This window comes from Mugil cephalus, chromosome 7, assembly GCF_022458985.1.
Source record: "Mugil cephalus isolate CIBA_MC_2020 chromosome 7, CIBA_Mcephalus_1.1, whole genome shotgun sequence".
Classification (NCBI taxonomy): Eukaryota; Metazoa; Chordata; class Actinopteri; order Mugiliformes; family Mugilidae; genus Mugil; species Mugil cephalus.
Window position 1 is genome coordinate 17,613,076 of NC_061776.1, and position 22,021 is coordinate 17,635,096.

The 22,021-nt window shown below is 43.7% G+C and overlaps 2 protein-coding genes across 3 annotated transcripts in view; both read left to right on the forward strand.

Annotated features, from left to right (window-relative positions):
- The first annotated feature begins 11 nt into the window (after positions 1-11).
- On the forward strand, positions 12-17,991 carry klhl24a (kelch-like family member 24a). Its single transcript, XM_047590367.1, has 8 exons — positions 12-233; positions 1,680-1,792; positions 1,905-2,749; positions 4,618-4,802; positions 7,980-8,098; positions 13,059-13,247; positions 14,386-14,574; positions 14,672-17,991. Exons 2-8 carry the CDS (start codon positions 1,718-1,720, stop codon positions 14,870-14,872), a joined length of 1,803 nt encoding a protein of 600 aa, XP_047446323.1. The 5' UTR covers positions 12-233; positions 1,680-1,717; the 3' UTR covers positions 14,873-17,991.
- Positions 17,992-20,720: 2,729 nt separating this feature from the next.
- Positions 20,721-22,021, forward strand: part of yeats2 (YEATS domain containing 2) — a 24,221-nt gene continuing 22,920 nt past the window's right edge. For both annotated transcript variants that reach the window (XM_047590189.1, XM_047590188.1), the window contains exons 1-5: positions 20,721-20,890; positions 21,200-21,305; positions 21,426-21,523; positions 21,643-21,735; positions 21,825-22,021. The exon at positions 21,825-22,021 is cut by the window's right edge and continues 37 nt beyond it. In XM_047590189.1, coding sequence (XP_047446145.1) covers positions 21,206-21,305; positions 21,426-21,523; positions 21,643-21,735; positions 21,825-22,021 — 488 coding nt within the window. In that variant the 5' untranslated portion in view covers positions 20,721-20,890; positions 21,200-21,205. The remainder of the gene's footprint in view (positions 20,891-21,199; positions 21,306-21,425; positions 21,524-21,642; positions 21,736-21,824) is intronic.

Consider the following 22,021-nt stretch of genomic DNA (forward strand, 5'->3'; position numbering starts at 1 on the left):
CTCTGTGTTTACAGTTGGCTAGTTAGAAGTCTTTGTTGTTGTCATCACTGCAAGTCAAAATGTCCCGGCTGTGTAGCGGCCAACTTTATTTTTCATAGCCATTCGAGGACAGATATTGTCAAGAAAACTTTTTCGGCTGACAGATTTATTTTTCCTACATACTTTTTTTTTTGTTGTTGTTTTTCCTACACTTGTAACTGAGGAAGAAGCTCCATCTGGAAACTTCTGACAAGGTAAGAAAACTTCTCTGCGACTAATGACTTTTCTTTTTTTCTTATTCTTTTTTTCTTTTGGATTTATGAGTGCAGGATTTTGGTTTATTTAATTTTTGTGACAATATGTTGAGTAAAGCTACGGCTCAGCTGCTTAGTGAGTTCAACGGCTAACGGAGTCATGTCCTCTTTGTTATGAGGCCATGCACGTAACTGACGTCTTTTTAGCACGTTCATGTATGTAGGTAACTATTATTAATACTTCTGTACTGATAATACCTCAATACTTAACGCTTCAACTATTTGAAATATTTTGCAAAAAAACAAAAACAAACAAAAACATTTTTTATTTCAACTATTAAAAATAGTTTTAAAACAACAAAAATAAGTGTCTTATAAACCCATTTCTTTTAAAATGTTACTTTATTTTTTCCCCTGTAAACTAACAAACCGTTAGATAATTTGAAAAACTGCATTACACTTCGCCATATTTCCCAATGCAATTGTGTCCTATCTCATGTATTTTATTTTCATTTGTTTAACCGTGAAGTTGAATTAGTCACAAAGTAAATCTGTGTCAGACACCTCAGGCAGAACCTGCCCTCCAGCGAGGTGCATATGGCGAACAACACACGTGAATAGGTTGAGTCTGCGTAGTTAAAAATAACTAGCGATAAGTGACCTCACGAGAGCAAAGACCAGGCTCGCCGCCAACTCGAAAACACAATTTGGTTTTAGGTGAATTATTTTTAATATTTTGCTCAAATAACCTCAAGAACTTACTAATTATGTGTCATAAATAAACACTGAGGGAAGCTTTATTGATATAAGGTGCTTTTATCAAAGAGACAAAGGTCAAAAGGTTTAACAAGTGTAGAAAACATGACTTTAAGTTATCTGTAGTCCTGACTTCGTCTTGTTCAAACAATCATGTAGTGTATGATAGCATCCCTTCCCCCACTCCATCAAAACAAACCTGACTGACATGTAGGTTGGCCTTCCAACCGTTGCTCAACCTCTCTCCTGCCTGTCTCTCTTTGTCATCTTCCTGCTTTTTTGCAGCCCATTGTGCTGCAGGGCACAACTGTTTCACGGTGGTGACGAGCTAGCTTGAGGAAGTGCCATGCGGATATGTGTGTGTGTGCTGTTTTTAATGCCACTCTTTTCTTAAAGTGTTACGTAAGGCTCTTCCCGTGGACTGAATAGTTGGTGTAGTGTCGTGTTTTCTCCTAATTCTGCACGCATGATTCATGGATTTGCTCTGTGAATGCTTTGTCTGTGGTGAATGGTCTCAATTTGCGCTGCAGTGATCCATTTAGGCTGCTATTTGTGCATTCATGGGGTTTCCCCTGTCTATTCCTTAACACAATATCTAGTAGAATGCCATGATAATAGTATAAGCTAATATTTAATGTAAAAAAAAAAAAAAAATGTAATGATTCTATGCTACCTGCTCTCCATCCCCAGGTCATTTTAAGGTTTAGTCTACATTGAAGGTGGCAGCCATGGTGTTGATTCTAGGCAGGAGGATGAACAGGGAGGAGTCTGGGATCAGAGACTCCCCAGCTGTGAAACGCAAGGTGCTTTCAATTTCTACGTTTTGTGTCTCATCTTAGTAAAGTCACAAATATGACGCATCTTTTTTTTTTAACATGTTTTTACATCTCTTTGTACATGTTGTTGTCTCCTAAGGTGTTTGAGGTTGATTCCAAAACCTTAGCCTCCCAGGATGTGTTGGACTTCAGCTCTGGCGCATCACACTCGGAGGGCATCCTGCAGGTTTTCAACGAGTTTCGCGACTGCCGCCTCTTCACAGACGTAGTCATCAGCGTGCAGGGCCGCGAGTTCCCCTGCCACCGCGCCGTGCTCTCCGCCTGCTCTTCCTACTTCAGGGCCATGTTCTGCAACGACCACCGCGAGAGCCGCGAGATGCTGGTCGAGATCAATGGCATCCTGGCCGAGGCGATGGACTCCTTCCTCACCTACGTTTACACCGGCCGCGCCAAGATCACCACTGAAAATGTCCAGTTCCTCTTCGAGACCTCCAGCCTCTTCCAGATTACCACGCTGCGCGATGCCTGCGCGAAGTTCCTGGAGGACCAGCTGGACCCGTGCAACTGCCTGGGCATCCAGCGCTTCGCGGACGCGCACTCTCTGAAGCAGCTCGCCAGCCGCTGTCGCAGCTACGCTCTGGCCAACTTCACGGAGGTGGCTCAGCACGAGGAGTTCCTCGACCTACACATGGAAGAGCTGGAGGAGTACATTGACAGTGACGAGCTCTCCATCCGCAAGGAGGAGGTGGTGTTTGAGGCGGTGATGCGGTGGGTGTACCACTGCGTAGACCAGAGGAAGCCCATGCTGAAGGCTCTCCTGCACCACGTCCGCATGCCTCTGCTGCACCCCAACTACTTTGTCCAGACAGTGGAGGGAGACCAGCTCATTCAAAATGCTCCCGAGTGCTACCAGCTTCTCCACGAGGCCAGACGCTACCACGTGCTGGGAAACGAAATGATGTCACCCAGAACTCGTCCACGCAGGTAACTTCAATGTCAACTTTTTCAGTGTGAGGAAAGAAGGAGGAAATAGGTTGACTAGTATATACTGTGCTGGAGTCACATGAATGGCAAGTGACTCTGCTACTGATCTTTGTTTTGTTGGTCTTGTTAGGTGAAACACTTATTCCACTGTGAGATCAAAGCGCTGCCAAAGGACACGTGTTTGTCAGTAGTTAGTCAGCCTTGTATCACACATTGTACAGCAAGATGGTTTCAGCTTGTATATAAACTTGGTGCTCCTGGCAGTGTTATTGTTGTTGTGTGTGCTTGTGTGTGCGAGTCAGGAAGTGTTATTGTGCCCAACAGACAAGCGTGTCATTGACTTTGTTTTGTCGCCCTGTTTTGAAATGGTAATGGTAATGAAGGAGGCAGGGCATGTTCATACACATGCTTGTTGGCTGAAGGGGGACAAAAAGTTATGTGATGCAAGAAATGGCAGCCATGAAATGTTCGGTCTTGTTATCATACCTTCAGTGTAACTCGCCTCACTCGTGTCTTTGACTCCCCACCTGTTAACTTTTTTTTTAATTTATTTTTTTATTTCCGTTTTTGTACGTGTTTGTCCAGAGTGACCAGGTGGATGTAACAGCTAATCTTTGATAAAGGACAAAGGTGGTGCTGACTGAAACCTTGTGAATGACAATACAAAAACAGGCCATATGGCAGTGTGCTGTTCCACGAACCGCAGCGCAGCTGCCTTTGTTGTTAAACCTGCTGTCAGGTATTAAAGCTGTGTGACATGCATTTCAGGTATACTAGGGCCACATCTTTCCAGAACAGCAAGTCAATTAAGCGGTTGGTGTCTGCACTGTCGGCGTCGTTTGCCCCGAGGGCCAGATCCTTTTCTGCTCAGAACAGATGCTTGATTTTCCCCTTCTTTGTCTGCACCGGGCCTGTCTCCTCTTGAAAAGCCTCTAGAATATAATTGGCCTCATGCACATGCACACAAGGCCAAACAGCTCCAATATGACATGGATCTATTGTAGTATTTAAAACAACCCTGAACCCCTGCAGGTCTTTGACCTTCACCATGTGCCAAGTAAACAGATGGAGAAATGTGAGAGAAAGTGTGAAGACACACACTTGGCTACATATTATATGGATCTGTTTTTGCTTGTCTGTATGTCACACTTGAACAATAAGAGACAATGCAGTTGTCAATGCAAGCAGTGTTTATATGCTATTTATAGACAGAGGGAGAGCTGGTTTTAGTAATTAAATATGCTACACATGACAACAGCTGCATCTATATCATTGATTGTTTCATGATACATTTATAAAATCTTAATCTGATGTGATGTGCAGTAAGAACTTGTACTCACTGCACAACAGACCCGTTACTGAGTACTGAGTACTTTAGAATTCAAATACTTGAGTAAATTGTTACGTTATATCTCTGCATCATTAATAGTATGTGTTGAGCAGCCAAAGAGGAAAACTTTGTAAACAGGAAAATTCAACTAAAGTGTGTTTTTGTTAGACGCTAGATTGAGGCCCCTCCTTGTAAACTGAACTTTGCCTCCAATATGAATGACACCAGTTCTCTAGAAACCACCATGTCATGTCACGACATAAATTCCCTTCCTCTGTGATTAGAAATACCTCAGAGTGTTGACATGTGTACGTTTATATATATATCCGTATCCTTTTTGTAGGTCTGCAGATATACGGTGATTTAATTGGACGCTCCGCCTGTAATTAGGTCATTCCTCCAGGGTATCTTTTGATGTAAACCTTTTTTTGTGTTGGTGTTTTTTTTATAATTGCTCCAGCTGTGTTATTATTTCCCCTCCATCTTTAATTGCAGTGTCTCTCACTCTGTCTGACCTCCCCTGCCGTCTTGTGTACAGGTCGACGGGCTACTCTGAGGTAATTGTCGTGGTCGGTGGCTGTGAGCGGGTGGGGGGCTTCAACCTGCCCTACACCGAGTGCTATGATCCAGTCACAGGGGAGTGGAAGTCACTGGCGAAACTTCCCGAGTTCACCAAGTCAGAGTACGCTGTCTGTGCTCTCCGCAATGACATTCTGGTCTCAGGTAAGACCCCACAACGTTTGTGAAAATAATAATGCTCCATCAGGACTTGAGATTAACCAAAGATGTTTTTCTCCTTATTCAAGGAAACAGTGGAAATTCTGACTATTTATATATTTCCTAGTGATTCAAAAGTTGGTTTTGAGCCAGCATTACCACATTTATTTCATCTTTTATTTCAGTGTTGAGACCCAAAGTGTTCCTGGTTGTTTATCTTAATTATTAAGAGGCTTGGTCACCCTCCAAAAGTTAAATTTGTGAATAGAGGTTTAAGGAATACAATCAGACTGCGCTGGGCGAGCTATCTCGCAGACTCACAGCGGAGTGGCAGGAAAGGCCGTGGTGGCTGTTTGCCCTGTGTTATTTTTACAGCCTCGGCCTGTTTGAGTTGAAGGAAAATATGAGAGTAACATCTGGATGCACTCTCCGGGCTCGGCGCTGAGGGACGCCTTCGCTGGCAAGCTCTGTCCCTGTGTCCTCCGATTAGCCATTCAACAGGGTCACCACGTTCGCCCTGGTTCAGCAACGTTCCCAGATCTCTTTAAAGATCTGAGAACACCTCTTAATTTAAGACTGTTTCCATAGGTGGTGAAAAGCTTGAAAACAAACCCTGAGGTATTATAGCTCTCATGTCCTTAGCATGTTCCAGGTGTGGAGTAAGCTTTGTTTGGTGAAAAACAAATGACCCAGATTAAAGAAGACATGTTGTATTGCATCATTCATTGTAACTAATGAGGTCGCCGTGAAAGCTGCACTGTGTGCAACATGCGTGTCTGCGGTTGTTGAGTAGAGAACATGGACTTTTTTTGTGACAATATTTTCATTGTATCTCCTGCAACTGCTCTTGTTCAGACATGCTTTATAACAGCTGCACAGTATTAACAGACATAAACAGCATTTGAACGACGTCTAGGGAAGAGGGGGAAAAAAAAAAGAAAATTCTCCCCTTCAGCGATGAGTGTGCAGTGTTCTCTCACTGTGCCAAGTCCTCACGTGTGCGCTATCAATCCACACTCAAACAACCCCAAGCAGCCTGCAGATCCCCTCCTCCCCCCCGTGTCCTTCTCACACACACACACACACACACACACACACACACACACACACACACACACACACACACACAACCACTGCCCTATGACTTTTTACATGTGTATAGGTCCATTTTCTTCCCCTTTTACGTGTTACATTTAATCTCCTTTTCTAAACTTTATTTTTCCGCTGCACTCTCTCGTTTACATTCCTGCACATACCTCCATTCTGTCTGACCCCCCTCCTCACTGGTAACTGGTGCAAATGCCTTACAGGGCCTCCAGTCTTTAGCACAGCTGCAGTAAGCTGTAGTTTTAAATAGGACGTGGCTTGCTTGGGCGTACGGAACGTCTTTGGTCTCGCCACCACTGATTTACTTCCATTAAAACCTCTGCAGTCAGCCACTCAGATAATGGTTTATCAGCTAGTGAGCGACATAAAAAAAAACATGCACATGACTCACACATTACAGAGTGTTGCACGTCACGGTCATAAGTTTCCTTCTCGGTGGAATTCTACGACGTACCGGACGTGGTCATTAGCATCGGCAGTAAACTGCAAATGAACGTGTAACTCTCGGGGAGCTGTCACCTAAAGCAGCTTGGGACCTCCCGGAGTCGCACACCTAAGAACGGTGATCACTAACGGTGCTCCCCAATTTCACAGGAATGACTTAGCCACCTGAAGGGCGCTTCTTCGAGGACGCCTTCCCTTCACAACGAGCTTTCTGACATCAACATGTTTTCATCATCAGATTCTTAACAAAGGAAGCCTCCGGGGCTGCAGACAGTCTGGCTCTGTCACTTCGCACTAGACACATGCTGCCACTGACTCCTTTTTGTCTGTGTGCTGCAGTGTAATTTCAAATGTCTGTTCGTTAATTACCCACCAGTAAAAAAAAGAGGACATACAGCGAGTGACTGATTTATGTGAGCTGACAACCGCTAATGGAGGTGATTGGGGATAATATTTCCTCAGGGCAGTATCTCATGAAGCCTCGAGGCATCTACTTCAAATTAGCCAAAACATTCACTTGATGCGGATGAACGGATTCGATTATGAAGCGCATGTCTAATTTGTGTCCGGCCACCTCCACACCAGAATGGAATAGATTCAAAAATCTATTTGATGTCAGTTTCAGTGTATTAAAAGATGCGTTCTTATTAATTTCATGTGACATAATCCGTCTTTTATGGACTGATATCACCAGCATGCGTTCAATTTAAGTCCTGGTGTGAAATAACAAAGATAGTCACTGACGTTTTTGTTTACCACCCGTGTTGGTTTCCATGCTGCACCAACGCACTGATACAATACATACTTTTGGATGCTTGATAAAAGGCATCAGATAAGTGCCCGTGGCATCCAGTGCTGCAGTGATAACCTGTTCACTGCACAGTCGCGCTCGTTTTTTGGAGAATTTTACATGGAAAAATCCATTTTTCTTCTTTCGTTTCACTGTTATTGTACATCATTGTGTTGTTTTCCTAGATCATGTTGTCTTTCCAATGTTAAATGTGTGCAACACTTTGTACTTGTGAGAGTTTTGTCTTCCGAGTTTTGGTGATGGTGGGTGCATGTCAGGGCTTGTTAAAAATGTGTCGCTGCTGCTTGGTCAAGTGACTGTGTTGTCTCTGTAATCTCAGAGACAACATGCGTAGTAGTAGTGGTCGTGCTGTGACGCTGTCGTTGGCAAAGACCTGATTTGGAATGTATTTGCTTTAAAAACCGTTAAATCCTGGTCACTCAAACACACGCGCACACAATATTCTGTGTGTAGGTATGTGTATTTAAACAGGCCACAGTTTGACTTTGTGCAAGTGAAGGAACATTCTCTTTACAAGGTACGCGCTTGAGACACAGCTCGGGTCAAAGTCAGATATGACGTACAACTGTGTACTAGTTGGAAGATAAACATCACTTTGACATAAACACACTGGCTGGCTGTCCACCAAAGCGGCTTGAGCTTATTTTTTAAACTTGAGCTTCCTTTTTTTAAACCATTGGATCCGCTGAATAAAAAGATTCTAGTGGAGATAAGGACCCAAATTGTCCAACACTAAATTCCCCTTTTTGACTCTTGTACTCAGAGTGAACCCAGAGTTGTCTCCGCAGCACGTTAATGTTTTCGCCTCCCTGTGTGTTTAGGTGGTCGTATCAATAGCAGGGACGTGTGGATGTACAACTCCCAGCTCAACCTGTGGATCAGAGTGGCTTCTCTGAACAAAGGCCGTTGGAGACACAAGATGGGAGTCCTACTGGGGAAGGTAAGGAGGGAAATCTCCGCATTAACTGATTTCACCACAGTATTATGCGGCCTTCTCGTATCCTCGTGAGGTTTGCTGTAGAATAGTTTTTTTCTAAATCCCAAAACTTGCCTATTGTTGCATCACACGAAAAATACTATTGATTCTTTCTATAATTATCATGGTTTTGTCTTTGTTTAAACATTTTTTTTGCAATATTCTACCCTACCTATATTCTAAAGGAGAAAGCAGCCCGAGGTAATCAGTCGAGCCGTCTCGACCTCCAGGAACATATTTCAAGTGCTGTGTGTTTGTGTGACACACAGTGCGGAAAAGCTGGTGAGACTTAATGACATGCTTCGTTGTAACCCCCTAACGTGCAATAGGCACTTACGGTAAAGCTGCAGTTTCACAGGAAAATGTGACGTTTGCCTACAGAAATTTGAGGAAGGACAAATTTATTCACCCACCGATAACATTCTTTGGAATCACCTGCGGGAAAGGTATTAGCGCGTTCACTGGAAGTTTTGAACGCTCTTAATTCTTACCTTTCACAATCGTGTCATTCCTCAAAGGCTATACAGGCATTGGGATGACTGACACTGAGTATCTAGTCTCAGAAGTGACACACTCTCAGTAGGAGGAAATAAATCTCTCAAATTCTCAGCCCCGTCATATTTGACAAAAGCATGCTCTCTGCTATCGGAGATCTTCGGTGTTAGCCTATGAGGGTGTGTTGTGACGAGGATTTCGTATTTTTGTGTTTGCCTTATTTGAGAGTTGCGACTCACTGGTGCCAGCTCCCCTTGCACATCCTGGAGAGATCGCGGATTCAACAGGCAGAATAATGTTGACTTTCTATTTAAAACCAGCACACAAACACTTTTCACAAATCCATTCAGACATCTATGTCCCTGGTCTTCTGCGTACTGCATACTAAACGTCATGTGTCAGATTAATAACAGACCCTGCACCAGTTTGGTTGTGAAACCTGAGTGAAGTAAATGTCATGTAAGCTGATCAGTAATCCTTGATCACTGTTGCTGGGTTGAACTCTTTCATACTGGGCAGCTGGACATTCTTGCTTGAGGGCACTGAGAGTTTATTGGACGCGTGCCAGCGTCTCACACTTCCCAGTTAAGGACTAGCTTCGTTCACTGTCCTGTGTCGCGCTCCGTGTGCTCAGTCACATTAGCCACCACAGAGTGTCCATAGATAGCAGTTAGAGCTCTTGATGAGTCAGTAAACACACACACTGGGTTAGTATGTGCTTAAACATATATGGTTAAATACTGAAATATATATAGCTGCTGTCCACATCCCTATTAAATTCTATGTCCAGTCGACCAAAATGCAAACGCACTTATTAAATTAAATAACTATATTCCTATTTTGTAAAAGAAGGCTTTTAAATTTGATAGTATAGTTTGTCTTCATTGCAATTGATTTACCTTGTGGCATTTGTGGTCAGAAACACCATTACACTATAAAGATGTGCACAACGTAAACTAGGATGGTTTAGGCAAATGCATCGACAGTTGTACGCGCTTTAGTCATCGTGTGTGCAGATGCACGCACGTAAGCGCACGTATTCTTGCAGAGCTCCGGCCCGAAGCGGAGCTCGTTCGCCTCCTTTGCAGCGTTCCTTACGTTTCGAAGGTGAGTTTGTGGCCAGTCGATGACTTCACTACAACCCCCGAAGTCCGTTTGGCCTCCCCACAACACAACACACACGTGTGCGGTTTGTTCTCCAGCACATGCTGGTTGCGCCACAGCAGTGAGGTAATGAGCTGGACAGTGTGGCTGTAAAAGTCAGTAATTAACTCCAGAGTGAATCACTGTATCAGGATATGTTGAAAACAAGTTGGCCTGGTAGGCTGCAACTTATCTAAACTACAGAGCATTAATGGTTTTAACGTAACGATCATTAGCTAACTAAATACTCTCATGCAAGAATCATCTGATCTGAGAAAGAAGATAGTAAGTGCAAGATTTTGTTCATTTGTGTCGATACTATTGCTGTATTTGTATCCAAATGTACAAGGCACGTAATAAACAAGGACAGGATTCACAAAATGTACAGAAGTAGAGTTTTATGACGACCTTATCCTGTTAGCAACTACATGTCCTCCTGGTTGGAGTTGAATGCCACTGTCTGAAAGGAGATATTTATTATTTAATAAATTACTTTATGTTCATTTTAATGGTGAAAGGTTCTTTTCATCATTCTCCATGAGGATGCTCTTCCCGTGTTATTCTTCCCCTTTCATGTCCTCGTCATCTGTCGAGAAGGAACGTTTCATCCCAGATAGCATCGAGCCTTTTATCACAAAAAAATGTTGTTGTTGTCTGTTGTCGTTATTCTCCAGAATTCAGTTCCCCCTCCTTCTGTGTTTGCACCCAGTCATTTCCTCATTCACTCTGTAATTTCCCCTTTTCATGCTGCAGTTGCAAGTATGGAGCAACAAAGCAGCGTGTTCTGAACATGCCTGTATAATGAGCGTGTGTTCGTGAAACGTTCCGGTGGATGTCAATAATAAGAATTTGCGTTAGACCGTAAGCCCCCTTAACTACTTATTACACCTGTGCAGACCTTACATACACTGATACACCCTGCGTTGTAACATTAAACCTTTAAAAGGTGATTCTCACAAGGATATGCTGTAAGCATAAGAGCACACACACACTTCTCAGTGACCTGCAGTGTGTGTGTGATCTCCTGTTGTACTGGTCTTGTTTCCACAGAGCGTAAGCTAAAATAGGTCACCAGTTGTTTTCCTCTCCCTGTTATGGCTGCACTTGGTGACGGCTGTTCTCCTCCATCATAATATAACACTCTGTCTCTCTCTCTTTTCTTCCACGTCCCTTTCCGTCTCGCTCCGCCTCGGTGTTCCCTTCACGGTTAATACTTCTCATTTTTCTGTATGTTCAGGAAACAGTTCATCATTCAGTAGCCGTCTGCGCTCGGACGCGGTCGTAAAATTAGCTGTTTGCGCTCAGCATCTAGTAACTGTCTGCAGTCAGTTATAAATCACTTTGGGCTCAGTGTTTACGCGACAGCAGGATACCTCAAGTCAGTATTGGGTATGTGCAACCGTCATCAAGCTCGTGTGAAACGTGTCCATGGTGTAAAGAAGCCATGCGGGGTGTCTTATCCAGTTAGTCATGACTGGCAATGGTTAAAAGGAAGGAGTGATCCTATGGTCCCATGGCCCTACCCAGTCCCTACCTACCACTGCCTTCTTCAAACAAACTACAGCCTGGACGTCTTCAGAGGAACATTAAAGGGTCACTCCACCCAAAATGTTTATACGTGCAGGACATTTATCTTTATTATCTGTAATATAATGTAATATAATTGAAATTTTCTTTTTAAACAACATTGTGGTTTTTATCAGTGTTATCTCGTTTTTTTTTTTTTCGTTTGCCCCTCCATCCGTCAACTCACATTCAACTGGGTTCAACTGTACCAACAATTTTCTGTCGGCCTACGTGCCCTCAGTCCTATTCTGCCTATTCTGCAAATTACACTCTGCCCTCCACTAAATATATCCGAGATAGTGGTGATTGCACGGAAAATAAAAACCGGTAGTCAATTAAAAGCCGGGTCTCAGATAATGTAGGCGCGGTCGACACAAACAAGTAACGGGTGGATAAAGCCCTGCCTGTCAGATAATGTGCAGGATATTTAAGCATAATGTACATTCCTACCACTTTAATTCGATAAATTCAACAATATGATCAAGCTATTATAAACCTGCTGATGTCATGTATTACTAAATTACCAATATTATAAGTTTTGTTACACATGCTCAGTTAATCAAACGCAGCAGTTGTTGCATGGCTGCAAATCTTTGACAATAGAGGCACCGTAAAGAATCGAAAGGGTTCCTGTCCATCCAAATGTTGAAGGGGTTTTAACAGATGCAGGCATTGTTAAGTTGTGATTAACAGCGTAACGCAGCAACTTTCCTGAACGCAAACCAGAGCAGATCAAAGCAAAGCTTCTTGTTAAAACGTGATGCCGAATGTGAGGATTTATGTTCATCATATTCCAACAGAGGACGTTAAAAAGACAGACGTGCTTCAGTGAAAAGCCTTTCTGTAGCCGAGGTACATACAGGTCACTGATTGAGGAAATACAGTAAATAGATGCATGTAGAGTGTATGTACACAGCAGCCGGCATCGTCAGCTTTTCAGTCGGGGAAAAAAAAACAGTCATGTCATCCAGGTGTCTAATGGTTGTTGTTCCCCCTCTTTGTCTCTCTCTCTCTCTCTCTCTCTCTCTCCCTTTACTTATTTGTGTTTCCGTTTTTGCTTAGAGACAGGAACAGCCTGGAGGTTTTTCTGTTGCACAAGCTATACTTGTTCCCACTAATGCTGCTTATCATGTATTCTTGAGGATGTTACTGGAAATATGAGAACAATCAACCTTTTTCCCAGCTACTTTAAACATTTTGTCTTTTTCTAACATTTGTAACAAAGCTTATTTTTGTCAGATTGGTTCAGCATTTGTCAGTGATGCGGAAAACACTTCTTTTTCACAAACTGAAGTGAAAAAAAAAAAAGAACAAACAAATTTAAGTTCTGTTTTCGTACGAAACTTTGTGGGGTTATTGTAAACCTACACAGACCTGTGTGAGGAGAAAACAGTGATTCATATTTTTACTGTATCTGGCGGTTGGGCATACTAGGAAGCAGTGTTTGGTGTTGGCCCCCATGCTTACATGGACTTTGCACAGGTGTAAGAGCAATGCGGAAATGATTGCTTTTGTTTCCGAAGAAGCTCTGCATTCGTCATCCGCACCCGATAAACAAGTTCTTGAAGTGCTGACATAAGCTCGTGGACTTGTAGAAGATGCTGATTAGAGTGAACGCAATTTTCTTTGTGTTGCATAATGTTTCGGTCGGGCTGGATGTCAGATGTTTCTGTTTCCGATTTGTCGCCTGACCCGACTCTGCCTGTGTGTCCGTCCTCAGGTGTACGCTGTGGGCGGCTACGACGGCCAGAGCCGCCTGAGCAGCGTGGAGTGTTACGATTCCTTCTCCAACCGCTGGACAGAGGTGGCTCCCATGAAAGAGGCCGTCAGCTCCCCGGCGGTGGCCAGTTGTGCCGGAAAGCTCTTTGTCATCGGAGGAGGGCCGGACGACGAAACCTGTTCAGACAAGGTGGGAAACAGATGTGTGCCCCCTCGCCCCCCGACACTTACGCACACAGCGATGAGGGCAATTCTTGGGAACTCAAAAATTATACCTCAGGCGCACAAGGGATGTGCAAATGCCTGTTCATCTGAAAAACAGTTCGTAATTGGCATCCAGCGCAGTTACAGTAGAAGTTTCAGTTTTACATATCTTTCCATTTAATGATTGCACTACCTGCCCAGTCAGGTTGATCCTGCTTTAGATGGTTTAATTTCATTAACTCTATCACGGTGTCTATCACTAAACAATTGATGACAATTGTTTAGTTGCGCTGCGTTTGAGTTTTGATCCCACAAGAACAGAATATACATTTACTCAGTCAAATGACATAACAGGAAACGGGTAAATGTGTGGGTAGTAGATCAAAGTGAAAGACTTTGCACATTAGCCAATATAATGAAGGTTAATATTTCAGAGAGGATGCCGAGTAACAATAGCAATATGTAATTTTGTTGTCATTTGTTATCTGTCACGCTACTATGCGAGATGAACCGAGACAGATCGGAACGTGAAAATATTTAGTTTCGATATCTTTTGAGTGTCACTCACGTCGTCCGAAAGTAAACAGGAAGACTTCTGTGGAATCGTTTTTGTTCCTCTACGGAATGGCTGGCATTCTTTATTCCCGCGCAGGCTCGACAGCAGACATCCTAAATCAGATGTGCATTTTTTCTGAAAGATAAAACGACGGAGCACGTCACTCTAGCTGCACGGCTGACTCACGGGGCTGCTCTTCTTTCGATCCGCCGCTCTCCTGGTTCTTTCAGCCGAGGTCATTTACATTGATCCCAAAGGTCCTCATCTGTTGCAGTTGTGCGTGTTAGGCGTAGTCAGAGACAAGAATGCTTGGAAAGAAATCTATTTTAAAGAGGAGTGGGTGAGAGAATGCTGGAATTGTATGCAAATCACAGTGTGGCACGCTTATGTCAGCCCTCAGAACAGACGACCACAGAAGAAACTCCACATTCTTCAGTGTTTTTTTTTTTTTTTTTTTGCTCAGCAGCTATTTCCCCACCACATGGTATACATTTAAACAGCTACAGAGACGTTCGTCTGCGTTCTTTCGCCGCTCTAAACCACCACCACATGTAACCGTGTGTCGCAGGTTCAGTGCTACGATCCGGACACGAACACCTGGTTGCTACGGGCCAACATCCCCATCGCCAAGCGCTGCATCACAGCAGTGTCTCTCAACAACCTGATCTACGTGTGCGGCGGTCTCACCAAGTCCATTTTCTGCTACGACCCAGCAGAGGACTACTGGATGCATGTGGTGCAGACCTTCAACAAACAGGTAAATAGATTTTTTTTTTTTTTTAAAAAAAACGTATTTTGCACTCGGGGAGCAAACGGACATCACCTGTAACTACGCCTCTTCTCTCCGTCCGCAGGAGAGCTGTGGCATGTCGGTGTGCAACGGCAAGATCTTCATCCTGGGCGGCAGAGGGGAAAGCGGCGAAGCCACGGACACCATCCTGTGCTACGACCCGGCGACGGGCATCATCACGGGCGTGGCAGCGATGCCGAGGCCCATCTCCTACCACGGCTGCGTAACCATCCACCGTTACAACGAGAAGTACTACAAGCCATGACCGGAGACGCACAGAGACACACACATTCTTCCGTGAGAACAAACACTAAAGGAAACTCTTCAAACACACACACACGCACAAAATAACCACACACTTTTTTTGTTTATAACAGGGACGTTTTAATACTTCATCCCACAGTACCCGTGAGCTAATTTATTCCCTCGCAGCATCATGTAGCAGTACTCGGTGTGCTGTGACTCTTTGGTTGTTGTTAGTTAAATGCTCTGCAGCTGATAACACTAACAGCCCGTCTGTAATCACAGCTAAAGTGGAATCAGGCCGACACAGATTTCCCTCGTCGCAGTAACGGTTGGGGCGTAATGCAGCGTGTAATAGAAATAAAGAAAGCGTCTTATAACAACAGTGATAAGTCAAAGTAAAAATATCTGAGTGAATTACCAAAAAATAAACATGTGTTTGATCATATAATAATGATAATGGACTCGAGTCCGTAATAAAGAATCAATCAATGTTGGGTGTGAATGAAAGAAAACATTTTGGATATTATTGCTAAAGAAATGTGTGAAAATATGTTCTAAATATAGACTTGCAGTCATGTCCGTGGAAATTCAATTTGGTTTCACGCCCAATTGTATATTTTATGGACGCTAATTATATCTCAAATGACCTGAAGCTCCAGTGACATAATCCGTCTTTATAAGATATAACGACAGTCATCAGTTTGATTGTCATGGACGCACGCCAACTCGGCTTTTATTACCGGGCAAAGTAACGTTAGTCTGAGATCTAGGTTGTCAATGTGCTGAGACGGCTGCAGGTCGTGCTGATGAACGAAAACAAGGCCTTAACACTGAACGTACCCACGCACAGCCATTTGTCTGCAGGATAATTATTTGCCAGATGAATAGCCAGGTCAGATTTCTGACCTTTTGCCCACTCCACTCCATTAGCGTCTATGTTGATACAGTAGAGAACCACCCAGCGCCGGTAAAGAGCTTTAAAAATAATATATATAAATAAAAGTGAAAAAAAAAAAAAAAGTATCAGTCCCCCTGCTTTTTAAATTCTTCTCCTTGATGCTAAAAATGGCCCAAAAAGAAATGTGGTAAACAGTCAGCCAGCTGCTCTCCCACAGTATCAGTTGCCATAAATATGAGTTGCTCTCACCCTTCAACCCAGAGCAGAGTGAAGAGAAGAGATAAAGAGCGCGGGGCCGTACAGAAACATTGGCATAAAACACATGTGTTTCCCTCATCTCTGCCTGTGTCATGGCCTCACATGTTCGGATCTCCAACACTTTATTTAGCTCCATTGTGATTATTATCTTAACACCCGCACACACTCATACATTTTCTTTTTTTTTCTTAAGTTATATTTGTCTCTTTTTTTTTTAATATTTTTATTGTATTGTATGTAGCTCTACAGCAGTGTGTCTATTTCATATCAATGTTAGTCCATTGGTGTACGGGGCTCACGGGGTGGTTTTCTAGATGCGAGAAGCCTTTGTAGATCAAACTCGAAGACTGCTCTGAATAAGTGGTGTGCATGTACGTATGCGGTTTTTATTTTCTACTCGGTCTGGATGTGTCGGAGCCAAGCAGGTTGCGGTGAAAGCGACGCGCAACTTGTCCGACTCCTGTTAACAGAGCTCTTCACGCTGATGCTAGCACCTCTCACCTGTACACGTAAAGATGTAACTCGGGGTAACCGTAGATACCTCCAGGTGTGTGTGTGTCTGTCTGTGTGTGGGTGTGTGTGTGTTTGCCGGTCAGCTGAGACGGCGTGTGTTAGCAGAGCTACGCACAACACGGGGCGGCGGGGTTCTGAATGATTCTGGATGTTGTGGCTCATCGGTCAGTAAAAGTCACCTTTTACTACATGTGGTGTTGATAGACTAGAGAAATTGCTGTGAATATGACTTAAATATGTTTTTCTTTGTTTAACCTGTATTTAAATGTATCTCTTTCTTGGTTGCATATTGTGTTTTCTGTAACTGAGAGCCCCAATTGTGCACTTTGACAGAATCCTGTTAAATGTAGAATTATATGTATGAAAATGATTTTTTTTCCTTTTTTTTTTTTTTTTACTGTATCAGTAAATGTTCTTTGCTTTCATGTGACGTATAGAGGAAACGTTGAAAGTGCCCATCGCCCGCTCTTGTCGGACACGGCTCCCTGACGTGCTGCACCTGTAACAACGACATAAGAAAACAATGTCTTGGCGAGGGAAGGTTGACAAAGGAGTTTGTGCAACGGATCGTGTTAAAAGGGGACGGGTTTGCGCTTCCATGTCTCTGTCACGGTGACAGAAGTAGGTGAGGAGGTTTCAGTTTAAACCAAACCTCCAGGCATGTCAACATGAGTTCAGGATGTAAACAGGAGTGCGGACTGAAACGAAAACATCCCCCGGGCAAACCCGAACCTCCTCTTGGGTAATTCAGGAGCCCGACAAGAAGGGTTGATGGGCAAGGAAGCGGTCAGGCTAAAAAAGAGAGGGGGCGCTAAACAGTGAGAGAGTGAGAGAGAGACTGAGTGTGTGTGTGTGCGTCTGTGATTTCACTGAGTATTTACTCAAAACGGGCCACAAACACTGTCCTGTTGTGCTGATTTGTTGATTGTCATTACTGGCTTTGTAGAGGCTTTCATTTTTTTATTTACTTTTGATAAAATAATCCATTGTTTTTGTGTCTTTTTTTTTTTTTTTTTTGTCTTTTATTGTGCTTGTTGTGGTGAGTCGTGGGATTGTGTCGCTTGAGATATTTTGATTCCAATGTGCAAATTAAACCCCTAAAAAAGAGCCAAGCTGGTTAACGGAGTTGACCGTGAACGCAGGTTGAAGCTAAAGTGGATTTGATTTAATCACAAAGCTCAGAAAAACCCAAAGGGCCTGCACGCAGGATGGAAAGACGGCAGGTCGAGGCTTCCCTGACAACTTCTGCCATTTTTGCCGTAATAAGGAATAACAAACGGGGACGTAAATTGGATCATTTTGATGCAAATCTTTGTTATTGTGTGTATGATGTGACATTCTAAGCCCACTTTCTACTCAGATGTTGAGACGACGCGAGAAAGCCTTGGATTTTTGTAAACTGCAGTATGTTGAAATGTAATGGTTGACTTATGTCAGAGAAACATCAATAAAGTTATTCTTTTTCCGTACAAGCGCTTTGTTTTGTCTCATCGATGAAACTGTGTGAAGAATTGTCATTGTGCTGTAGGTAGGAGGTTACCAGCACAGAGGAAAAAAACAAAAAAGCCTTCACACCGTAGGTCATCAACACATTAGGGGTGCTGCAGGGGGGTCTCAAAATCTACGGTGGATTTTTAATTTTCACCCACAAATTTAAATTTCTCTAAATACACATTAACATGAATCCAACATATTTTAGTTAAGGGATAAATGGAGGCAGAATAATTATTAATTATAATAATAATGTATATTTGCAAATAGCACTACGCCGAGTTTAATGTAGAACACATATAATAGGTAGAGGGTCTCCATCAGATTCGGGAAGTGACTTCATTCATTCATGGCTGTTGATTCCACGTGGGTTGTTCTGAGCATTTCAGACTGTGCTGATGTAGTGGCATTGCAACATACAACTATTTCGGTTTACGGTTTACGTAGAATGGTCTGAATATGAATGAGATTCGCAAGAAGCGGCACTTCTCTGGGCAAATTCAAGCTTGTAGAAAGGCAACAATGATTCATTTACCTTACTGTTACGGCTGAGGTATGCAGAAGATCTTCCAAACCTGCAGGACATGAAGAGATCACAATGAGCACCCTCCCGTCATGTGACAGCAGGAACCTGAGGCTGACATTTACAAGGGCTCTCCAGAAATTGACTCACTGCAAATTGGAAATCCGTTGCCCGATCCGCTGCGACATTTGGGTGGTGGGGTTGCGGATGTGGTCTTGGATCCATCCTGCCTCGTATCAACGGTTCAGAACGGTGGTGACGATGTGCCATGTTTTCTTGGCACATTTTGGACTCTTCGGTATTCAGCGTTGTTTATTAATGACCCACTTTGCCAGAGTGTTTGTGTGCATCGCTTTGTGACCGCACGGTGCCAATGTTCTGGCGGCTACTTCCAGCAGGAGAATGCAACATGTCACAGAGCCACTCCAACGCGCCGCGCAGTCTCTGGATCTCGGTCCAGCAGCGCACCTTTTGGCACGCGGTGGAGTTTCGCATGGATGTGGGCGCTGACAAATCTGAAGCCACTGTGTGATAATATTATGTCAATATGGACCAAACCCTCAGGCAGCTTGAATATATGTCACTGAGGGGCCCCAACACGGTACCAGCAAGGTGTACCTAATAATGTGGCCGGCGTGTTTGATTGCTTCGTGAAAAGTGGATCGACTTCATGCAAGCTTATGACAAAGAACTCCTCCAAAAGTGACAACCTTACTGTACACTGTAAATGTGTTGAATGCTTTTTGACTGGGCGTGAAAGAAACCAGATGGCGAGGATGAAAAGCAGCTGTCGAGCTGTAAACATACGTCTGGCCAAACAGTTAGTGGATATTCACATTTAAACCCAGAACACGGGTCTTCACACCAGACTCGTCGTCCAGGGACGATGGAAATGAGCTGATCTATGAAGTCGTGCACAAAAGGTTTTATAAGAAGACGTCTCAATTCTGTTAATTAATCAATCTGCTTAGTTAAACTTGGTGCCATGTGCCACATACGGTCGGGTCGTTCACTTCGTCAATCACACTGGTGATGTTTTAATGAGCCATTGTGTTAGACAAGGCGACAGTGCGTAAAAACCAGCCACACTATTCAAAGTGAGATTGAGCAACTCAAGCTGTGACAGACATTCCTTTTTTTTTGTTTTGTTTTGTTTATGTCTCGTGTGATTTATGTACTTGTTGTATTATGGTTTGGTTCGGTCGAAAAAACCACAAACGTTCTTCTCACAGGGCTTTATGGGCACAATGCATTAAAAAAAAAAAAAAAGTATGGAAAGAATTCAAGTCATGTCTTCCCTAAATATCTGCACCCTGATTTATGAACAGCCTCCAACATGATCGCACCGCTTCACAGGCAGAAAAACACTGGCAAGAATGCCAGTGTTCACGTCGATCTTATATCTTGATTAACTTTGGCATTGTTCTACACTTCATAAAAAAAAAAGGAAAAGCAAACAATAAGAGGGTGATTCATTGCAAGACATTTCAATAAAGGTGAACTGAACTTCATTTCCTCTGATGTTTTTAATTAGGTCGGGATTTGTGCAAGCCGTGCGTGTGTCATGTTGTCTGCACAACAAAGCAACCGCAGGCTTCATTCAGGCTCGATAACATGCCTTGGATGGTGGTAAGGCATGTGGAACTGATCCCACTGCTGATCGTTTTAAATGTGCTCATCAGCAGAGTACTGCCCCTTCGTCTCGGCTGTTTCCTCTTCATGGTATGCTGCTGGAAGCTGCTGTCACATGTTAAATATGTAAGATTTACAGTGGCGATTCGCTTGCAACAGTTGTACAGTATTGACATTGTTGTCCAACAAGGAAACGTGGACTCGCACTCATGTGATGGCTGCAAGGGTTTCCACTGAATCCCTACAATCTACTGAGTAATCTGTTGAAGCAGAGAGAAATTCCTGAAGAGTTCTTTTGAATTATGTTGATTAGACCCGGTCAATTGTTTTAAAGAGGTATATCCAGTCATTCCAGCTATGAATACCTTGCACGGGCAGGTAGTTCCGTAAATACTGGAAATGCTTTGATTGGCATATATAAAACACATCCTTTTTCCAATGAACCCTGTTAGTTCTGTGTTGAGAGAAATGCCTTTCCTTTCTCTTCCTGGAGCAGAGTAACACTTGTCTGTAGTGTAGAACAGTGGCCCCTGGTGGCTCTTTCAAGGAGCTGCAAGGCTAACTGCCCACTATTTAGTTAGCTTTACTTGTCCAGCTCGAGATTTAGCAATTTACTGAACACGGATGTGGAATGAATATAGCAAACCCCAAAGGATATGCTCACATTGAATTAAAACACACGCATTTCAAAGAAACGCTGCTCCACAGCCTTGAATACGCCAGTAAGTTTACATTTCATACAGACTAAAGCGGCGTGGACAGCTGCGTGCTAGCGTTAGCTACGTTAGCAAACAAGGACAGGTCGTGAGACACATTGACTACGACTGCATTATTTTTTATCGGATACATCTGCTTCGTTGGGGTTTGTTTTGTTTTCGAAATCATTTGCGGACAGTTTCGGACAGCATGCGAGGTGGTAGACGGGCTGTTAGCATGCCAAGCTAAGTCGATGCTAAGTACCGAGGCTGGCCAACAGAGCATGGCATAGACTAGCTAGCTGTAACTGTTGATGTGCATGTTATTCTTCACAGGCAGCCATGTCGGGAATCAAAAGAAAAATAGAAGGCAATGACCCCGACTACGAGGACATTTCTCTGGTGCAAAACAGTAAGAGGAGCAAAGCGGTGGAAAATAATGGTAAGTCCATTCCCCTGTACACCTGAGCCTGTACACCTGCTTTGCATGTTGTGGTCAAAACTAACTGCACCGAATGATTTGCTGGTCTTGCTAAATGTTTGTTTGTTTGTTTTTTGTCAGCTCGAGAAGCAACCGTACAGAAAATTGAAACCATCATCAGGGAGCAGTTTTCTTTGGAGATGAAGAACAAAGAGCATGAGATAGATGTGATAAGTCAGGTGTGTTTTCTAATGTTGATCACTCCACGTTTCACACATTTTGCATCAGTAATACAGAAACTTTATTGACATGGGAAATGACTCGTGAGTTGACTCATTGGCTCTTCGTTTCGTTGCAGCGACTCAATGAAGCCAGGAGGATGATGGACAAGCTGCGGGCATGCATAGTGGCCAACTACTACGCCAACGCCGGGCTGCCAAAGCTCCCTGAGGTAAAATCCCATGCGCTGGCAAATGTACAGACGCTCTGAGGAGGCGGCGTAGCGGAGTAGCAGCAACCAGTGTTTCCTCTCTGTCCCAGCACGCCTCCAAGAGCGACCCCGCCGTGCTGAACCATCCCGCCATCCGCCGGTTCCTGGAGTCCCCGTCTCGTTCCTCTTCCCCCCTCAACCAGGACTCCGAGACCCCTTCCCTGGCCCACTCGGAGTCCGAGTCGCTCTCGCAGCAAGGAGAAGGAGGAGAGAGGAACGGAGAGGGAGCGTGGAGAGAGGACGGCGG

Coding starts and splice junctions, on each gene's coding strand:
- klhl24a (XM_047590367.1), top strand. CDS start 1,718: ATGGTGTTGATTCTAGGCAGGAGGATGAACAGGGAGGAGTCTGGGATC. Junction 1,793..1,904: donor CCCCAGCTGTGAAACGCAAG/GTGCTTTCAATT, acceptor TTGTCTCCTAAG/GTGTTTGAGGTTGATTCCAA. Junction 13,248..14,385: donor ACGAAACCTGTTCAGACAAG/GTGGGAAACAGA, acceptor CGTGTGTCGCAG/GTTCAGTGCTACGATCCGGA.